At 58.1% G+C, this 8,466-nt stretch overlaps 1 protein-coding gene across 1 annotated transcript in view; it reads left to right on the top strand.

The window, feature by feature from the left end:
• Positions 1-7,274, top strand: part of TRAPPC9 (trafficking protein particle complex subunit 9) — a 313,018-nt gene extending 305,744 nt beyond the window's left edge. Inside the window, exons 20-21 of the mRNA XM_045286911.1 lie at positions 6,108-6,331; positions 6,913-7,274. Of these exons, the coding sequence (XP_045142846.1) occupies positions 6,108-6,331; positions 6,913-7,080 (392 nt within the window). The 3' untranslated portion in view covers positions 7,081-7,274. The remainder of the gene's footprint in view (positions 1-6,107; positions 6,332-6,912) is intronic.
• The last annotated feature ends 1,192 nt before the right edge of the window (positions 7,275-8,466 follow it).

Consider the following 8,466-nt stretch of genomic DNA (forward strand, 5'->3'; position numbering starts at 1 on the left):
CTCACTCTCATTCATTCACTTATTCACTCACTTTCACTCATTCATTCACTTATTCACTCACTAATTCACTTATTCACTCACTCTCATTCACTTATTCACTCACTCACTCACTCACTCACTCACTCACTCACTCACTCACTCATTTGGCCTCCAGGAACCAGCTGAGCCCCACCAAGTGGTTGCTGGTCCTGGACTCGGTAACTGAGCAAGACAAGCCCTTGGAAAATAGGCAGTGATGATTAACCGAAAAACCGCTCCCAGCCACAGTCGATGCCGACTCACCGTGACCCCATAGGATGGGGTAGAACTGCCTCTGTGAGCCTCTGAGACGCACTCTGCATGGGGGCAGGAAGCCCATCTTTCTCCCTGAAGCCGCTGGTGGTTGCAAACTGCTGACGATGTAGCTTGCAGCCCAGCCCATAACCACTGCCCTGCCAGGCCTCTGTAGTGATGGTCCAGCGCCTGGCAGACAAGCCGGTACCGCCCGAGGGGGTGCTGTGAGAAGGGCAGGTGGGGGGAGGGTGCCGGAGGGACAGGGTGGGCGGGCAGGTGAGATGTGGTCAGTGTGGCAAGGTCTCTCAGAGGACCAAACCGAGTTAAACCTCAGAGACAGAGCCAGGGGCATTCAGGCTGGCAGGGGCAGAGGCCCTGAGGCAGGAGTGAGCTGGTCCCCCAAAGGCACAGTAAGGAGGCAGAGCAGGGTGTCAGGGGACACCAGGAGCTCCAGTGAGGGGAAAACAGGCCCAGGGACACAGCAGGGCCTCCAGGAGCCAGGGTCTAATGAGAGGAGAAACTGTGGGTGGCTGGTGGGTGGCAGAGGGTCCAGGGAGGACATGGTCAGGGCCTGTGGGGGAGGAGCATGGCAGCCAGGCTGGGGTAGGTGGGGAGGGAAGGAACAGCCATGCTGACTAGACGTGCAGGTGGGTTGGACTCGGGTGAGAGAGCTCAGACTGAGCATGGCCTCCAGGTCGGAGCTAGCTGCACCCTGCCTGCTAGTGGGAGGCCTGAGGTGGCAGGGTGTATGCCCACAAGTTGAGAGCTGCATTTGGGTTAAGGGTGAGGTGCTTGTCAGGTGCAGTGTTGGGTGGCACAACCGCCCCATGCAGAGGGCACTTCCTGTGCACAGGAGACCCTCCAGCCGGGGAGCGTCGGGGAGCAAGTAGCAGACACCCCAACTCCACCCACATCCAGCTGCTGTGGCTTGGATTCCAGCTCACGGTGGTGCTGTGGGTTGGGATGTAACTGCCATGGAGATCTGAGGAAGGTCCTGTGAGTGGCACCCCAGAGGCTCCAAGTCCCCCCTTCTCCATCAGCATTCACATCATACTTTGGGGCGAGGAAGGTCCCCAGAAGCTATATAAATGCAAAGTACCTGCCAGCGGGGACATTAGTTGGGGTCAGGGACCCATTGATTGTCCATCCTCGATTCTGAGACCTGAGAACAGAGAGAGGCAGTGGTGGCCCCAGCCCGGCGCCCCTGGCCCACCCTTGCTGCCCCGTCAGTGAACTCCGGCCTGAGACAATGTAGAGAGGAGGAGCTGGCAGTGCAGGGAGGACCAGCAGCAGCTGGAGCTGGAGAATTTAAACCCAAGGCCATCTGACTCTGGCTCCCTCTGGCTGCACCTACTCCCACCCCCACTGGGAAAAGTCCATCTGGCCTTCTTCCAGGGGGCCTTGAGTTTTGGGGTTTTGGGGTGCCACCATGAGGAAGGAGGAAGAAGGGACCGTGTGACCGGGAAGGGCCGGCAGCTGTGGAGGGTCCTCAGCCCTGGAGTTTTGGGGGGTGGGTTTCTCAGAATGCAGGGCTTTCACTGCTAAACCCTGGACAGAGGTCCCCCGCGGTCACGGAAAAGGCAGGGATCAGCCAGCTTCCAGAGCCAGGCTTGTGGGACCCTGGGAGGAGAGGACCCAAGATGGGCAGTGAGGGCCTGGAGGCCAATCAGGAGCCTTCGACCTGCCCCCGCCCCCCACCACGCCCCGGCCTCCTAGGTTTCTGCTGCCGCCACGGAGACCCCAGCCTGGCCTCAAGCCCAGCCAGGCCCAGAGAGTCCAATCCTCTGCCACCCAGGCCTGCCCTGGGTGCTTCGGGCCTTCCTCCCTCTTCTCCAGAGACAGGGCAGCTGCTGCCCACCCTACCTGTGCCCAGGAGGCCATGCAGGGCACAATCCCACCCGCCGAGCCCCCGGCAGCGCAGGGATTCTCTGCTAAGAGCATGTCCAGCAGGGCTGGGGAGGGCGAGCAGCTGCCCCCACCCCCCACCGATCCCCACAGAGGGGCAGCAGCTTCTCCTTAATGGGACCTGCTCACTTCACTCCTGCCGCCCCAGGAGGCTCAGTCACTGGGCACCTGCACCACTGCGTTCAGCATCCACTGAAGCCCAGTGGGGGGTGGGGTGGAGGTGCTAGGGGAGGTGCCATCAGTCTACTGGGGTAGACCACAACCTCACACCTCAGGGCCCCAAGTGTGTGGGGGGGGAAGGGCTGCCCCCTCGAACGCTCCTCGGTGCTGACATTGTGATGAAGCACCTCTGTGGCTGTTGTTGATGGGCACCGTCAAGCGGCCCCGAGTGACCCCGAGTGGAACTGCCTCGTCTTAGGGGGTCCTCGGCCGCCATCTTTAGCAAGCAGGTCGCTCGGCCTTTCTTCCTAGAGCCACTGGGTGGGTTCGAATCACCATCCTTTCTGTCAGCAGCCAGATGATTAACCTTTGCACCGCAAGGGCAAAAATTGGCCATTATACACGTACAATTCATTCCATGATGTGAAGGGGTGGGAGGTGCTTCAAAAGGCTCGAGGGAAAGGTTAGGAGGTTGAGGAAACAGTGGGATTTTCCCACAAACTTTTGGAAGCTCCTTTGTATTCTTTACCAGCTCCAGCTGTGCTCAGCAGGAGGGTTCTCATCCCCCCACAAACAGTGCCTGTTAAGCAGGAACAGGAATGCCTACTGCACCCCCCACCCCAGCACCACCATTGCCCTCTCCAAATAAAACAGTGCAAACCACACTCACTGCGACGGAGTCTGTGTCAACTCATAGTGACCCTTTAGGACAGAGCAGAACTTCCCAGGTGGCTTTATGAGACTAGAGAAAGCCTGTCTTTGTCCCCCACACCCCTTAGCCCAAGGCGGTCTACTCTCTGCGTCTCTGCACCTGTCTCCTGATCATACGAGGGGGTATCCCCCCAAAAAAAACTGGAACAAAGCTCTTCTGGGCGGAGCTTTCATAGTATACACCCCCCCACCCCCCACCCCCCGCTAGGTGAGCATTGAGCAACTCACTCTGAGTTAGTGCACCCAGTGCCATCGCCTGGGAAGGTTCTCTCTGGCCACAGTGAATGTTTTCATCAAAGCAGTTTCACTCACACCTCTTTTTTTTCTCTTTGTGATGGCCAATTTAAAGAGAACAGTGCGGCTATGAAATTTTGTTTCCCACTCAGGAAAAATTTCACACAAACTGTTGTGACGTTGATCACAGTTTACAAGGACAGCGCTATGGGAAAACCTCAAGTATACGAATGATTTTCTTGTTTTGAAAATGGTGCAATGTCGATTGATGACAAGCCTTGTTCTAGATATCCACCAACCTTGTGAGTGGATGAAAATGTCAACTTCAGCGCATTTTGTGCCGCCAGGTCAGACTGTTAATCAAGCTTTCTATTTAGAGGTTCTGAAAAGATTGAGTGACGGTGTGCGACAGAAAAGGCCTGGCTTGTGGCAGACGGGACTGGTTTCACCACTGCTCATGAAGGCTTCTCAGCGCACCAGTTTTTGGCAAAAACCCCCAGCATGCCTGTCTTGCCCCTCACACCTGACTCACCTGACCTTGTTCTGTGTGGCTTATTTTTGTTCTGCAAATGCAGAGGGACACGAAAGGACCATTCAAAGATGAGTTTGAAAAATGTTTTCCAGGATGGAATCGAGATTTGGCAAATGTATTGTGTAATGACGAGTACTTTGAAGGTGATAAAGTTGTTTTGTGAAAAAATTAAATACATAGGTTTAGGGAAAATAATTCCATTTGGGGGATATCTCCTCATATCACCTGTCAGTGGGACCCTCGTTCCTCTGTCGGGAGTGATCACACTCAACAGGGTGCTGGCTCTACTACTCCGTGCCCTGGAATCTACCAGGGCTTCAGAAAGTTCCCGGGAAAATAGAATGAAAAGATATTGGGGGATTTCCCCTGAACTTCTTGAAACCCATTTGTATAAGCACTCATAGTGCCCCGATAAGACAAGGTAGAACTGCCCCTGTGAGTCTGTAAACCCTGGCGGGAGTGGAACGCCTCCACTTTGTCCAAGGAGGCTGGTGGTTCTGAACTGCTGACCTTGTGGTCAGCAGCCCAAGGCGTAACCTATCATGCCAGCTGGCGTCGACTCGGTGGCAGAGGGCTGAGTGTGTCTGTACAGCTGAGTCTTAGGCCCCTCCAGGTGGACCCCACTGCATGCATGCCTTCTTCTCTTGAAGTCACTGGAGTGGCTCGGCTCTGTGAGCCTCTGCTGATAGCGGCTTGGGGTACAGTCCATTGTACCATATGTCATCGTTCTACGTTTCGCCTTCCATTTCTTTTATTATTTTAAAGAGCCCTGGTTGGGCACTTTAATTCACGTTATGAAAAACTCACAATCGTGTCAGTTTTGCCAAATTGCCCTGTACAACTTCTAAGACTGGGGGTCTACTAGGGAGGTTCAGGCCATCCTCAAAGTTAGTCTTCAGATAGAGTTTCTAAGAAGTCTGGTTTTCAGTGCTTGTCACTACGTTGCTGTCACGCCAGCAGGTGTCAGGAGGCAGTCAAGGGGCCGTGCCCCAGGACACCGCTTACTGCTCCTGCCTTGTAAATGGACTTCAGTCTACAAGCGGGATCTGCGCTATTGGCATGTAGCACACCATGTGGTTCCAGATGGCAGCTGACACCAACTTTGTGAAAATAAAGGAATGGTTTCCCCGAAAACACGAGAAACCTTAATCTGTACATTTTAGGGCATGGTGAACTGTGCCACGGAGCTTGCAACCCTTAACCGTGACCGCCCAGCGGCGTATACACAGCCAGAGGGGAGCGTGCCTTCTTATGTGTGGCTTGGATGTAAAATGGCTAAAAGCTAAGTCAGTGTGCCAGCAGGCGGGACACCCTGTTGGATTCCCGGTAGTAAGCCCAAGGGCCTGGGCTCCCCACCTCTTCACCGACACTGGCAGTTTTCATTTGGTTTGGGGGTGGAGGGTGGGCGCTGTCTTGGCAGTAGCCATCCTGGAAGACGTAGTAGGTGGCGTGGATTTCCAGTTCTCTGATAACGACGGGTATGGAGCATTTTTGTGCTTTTATGGTACCGTGTGTGTGTGTGTGTGTGTGTGTGTGCCCCCCAACCTCTGCACTTTGTTTAGTCGGGATGCCTGTCTGCCCTCTGCTGCCTCGTAGTTCTTTGTCTGGGCCTGGATAATGCAGTCGTATCAGCCCCAACATGGGCCCCCATGCTGCAGGTTGTCCCCTCGCTCTCTGGTTGATGTTCTTGGATGGACAACGTTTTATAATGAAGTCCGATGAACCCTCCACACCCCGCCCCACCCCCAATCCCCTTGTCGCTTTTGCTTTTTGTGTTGTATCTCAGGCTTACTGCTACGCTTCTCTCCCCGAGTTCTGTGGTTCCAGCTCCTACTATTTATGTATATGGTGTGAGGTAGAGGTGGGCAGAACTTTTGAGGGACAGAGTCAGAGGAAAAGTGGGTGGAAGAGGGAAAGGGGCGTCTGAACCCGCCAGGGCACTCCCATCCTTCTCCCCCTCCCTGTGAGCTGCACCCACAGTAGTCCTCCAGCAGCGTGCCTGGTCGGCCCCCAGCTGCCCCCTCTCTGCTCCCCCCTCCCTTTGTCTGCCCTCTTCTCTAACTGGATGTCCCTCCAGCCTGCCCCACTCCCATCCCAACTCTCAATGTTCCCTCCTCTCTCTCACCCACTTGCTCCTGGGGGTCTTACTGCCTTTTCCAACCTGCAGTGCTTTTCAGTCTGCCCCCTTGCACCCCCCCCCCAAAAAAAAAACCCCACAGCGACCAGGCGACCCCACAGACAGGGTCTGGGATGGAAGGCGTGCCTGCCCCTGACAGTGGCCTGCCCCCTGCAGATGTGCTGGTGGACGGACAGCCATGTGACCGCGAGGCAGCGACCGCCTGTAGCGTGGGTGACCCGGTGCGCCTGGAGGTGCGGCTGACCAACCGGAGCCCGCACAGCGTGGGGCCCTTCGCACTGACCGTGGTCCCCTACCAGGACCATCAGAACGGTGTCCACAACTACAACCTGTGCGACCTCGTCTCTTTCGTGGGCTCTAGCACCTTCCACCTGGAGGCGGTACGTGCCCGCCCCTGCCCCTCATTGGAGGCGGACCCCTGACCCCCTGCAGGGCTGGCTTCCTGGATAGGCGGTGACCCTTAGGTCCAGAAGATATGACTATTAGGGGTCATCACTGCCCCAGGGAACACAGCCACCCCTTTCTCCCTGCTGGAAGGTCACTGAAGTGAGACCGGGAGGGCGGAGCATTGGGAGAGTCGGACCCCAGACCCCTGCCCTGATCTCCACAGCCCCATCCACGTCCATCCAGTCCTGCCCCCATATCGAACCACCCTCTGTCCACTTACCCCTCACTCCACTCCCACCCCTTGGGCCTTACCCTCCGCCTATCCTGAGGCCGCCTGCAACCCCAAACCCCGCCCACAGCTCCCGCCCCGCCCTCGGCCCCGTCCTAGGCCCCGCCCTCGGCCCCTCGGAGCTCTGAGTTGCATGCTACCAGCCCTGGAATCCTGGCTGCTGCGGAGGGCAGTGTGGCCAGGTCTTTTCAAAAGCCAAGGGCCTCAGGGGTGCAGCGGGGTGTTGGGGTCGGGCCGAGGGTTTCCAGCGATGCCACCTTCTCTCCCCTCCCACTCTCACCCCAGGTGCAGCCGTCTGGCCAGTCGGCCTGCCTCGGCGCCCTCCTCTTCCTGTACTCCGGAGACTTCTTCCTGCACATCCGCTTCCACGAGGACAGCGCGAGCAAGGAGCTGCCGCCCTCCTGGTTCTGCCTGCCCAGTGTGCACCTCAGCGCCCTGGAGGCACGGGCCTAGGCCTGTGGTGGAGGGGGTGCCGCCTGGGGCTAGAGCCCAGGGTGCCCGGCTTAAGCTGTCCTCCCAAGGCTGGCTCCCATGGTGAGGGCGACAGTGGCTTAGCCGGGTCTTTTCCTACCTTGCAGACCAGCTCGCCAGCCCTGCCACCGCCCTTCTCCCCTGCCCTGAATCCTTACTCCAGCATTGCCTGCCCCTGCCCCTGCCCCCCACCTTCCAGGCTGCCCAATCCCTCCTACCCCACACTCAGTGGGCAGCACCCATGGGCCCAAGTTCAGGCTACCAGCTAGGTCCCTGTGACCCGGGATCCCAGCCATCCCCTTCGCCTGCTTTCACCACCGCCTAGAGGCGCCCCTCCCCTTAGAACTCGGAAAAGCCGGGCAGGGGGTGGGGGTGGCAAAGAGGGGTCCCTGCTGTTTGGCTGTGACAAGTGCTCCAATAAAGAGTCTGTCTCAGCACCTCCAGGTCCCCTGAGTCCCATTGGGTCGGATCCACGCCGGTGTTGGTCGGGGAGGGAGCCGGGAATAGGAACACCCACGTACACAGGCCTGGACTCTTCAGGCCCTCCAGCCGGACATTCTCCCCATCTGGCTCCTGACTGGGGGTCAAGCCCCAATGCTCACAGGCTCTGAGGTGGAAAGTCTGGCCACAACAGGTGGACCCCGTCGGGTGGGCATCCCTGGCCGAGATCCAGAGGACCCCAATAGGAGGGTGGGCTGACGGGAGCCCCAGGGGGGCTTCCCCTCCAGCCTTCACAAGTCTGTTACATGCCCACCATGGGCATACGGACTGGCTGGTGATGCCGCTGTGGGGTTCCTGCCTATGATCTGGGCACCCGGAGACTTGGTCCCCCCTGTAGCGTGCATGGGGATAATAAACCCGTCCTCTTCACCAGGGCAGGTGGGGAGGCCAGGTGAGATGTCCAGGCCATGCTGGGCACTGGGCATGTCAGGTGATTCTGTGGGCCCAAGGCAGCCTCTGGTGAGGATGGAGACCACAGAAAGTTCTTCACTTGCTGAGCCTGGAGCCACTAGACCTGGTGGTAGGGGCCCTGCCCCACAAACCACAGGGTCCCTTCTGCCGTTGTGCTCCAGGTCCGAAGGCAAGGGGAAGACTGGGCTGTCCTCCTGCCCCCCCCCCCCCCCCCCCCCCCCCCCGCCCGCCCCGACATCCCACACATGTCAGCGCGATATTACCTGGAAGCAGGACCCCCAAGCCTCCAAGACCAAGGCTTCTGGCCCCTGCCTCTGTGAGCAGGGGCCCTGATTTCTGTGTAGGGAGCAAGGTGTGTGGGAGGGGAGACCTCAGTGGGTGGAGCTTGGATGGGGGCTTTCTGTGGTCTCCATCCTCACCAGAGGCTGTCTTGGGCCCACAGAATCACCTGACATG

Source organism: Echinops telfairi, unplaced genomic scaffold, assembly GCF_000313985.2.
Source record: "Echinops telfairi isolate 266 unplaced genomic scaffold, ASM31398v2 ScPeMD7_1;HRSCAF=3_0, whole genome shotgun sequence".
Taxonomy (NCBI): Eukaryota; Metazoa; Chordata; class Mammalia; order Afrosoricida; family Tenrecidae; genus Echinops; species Echinops telfairi.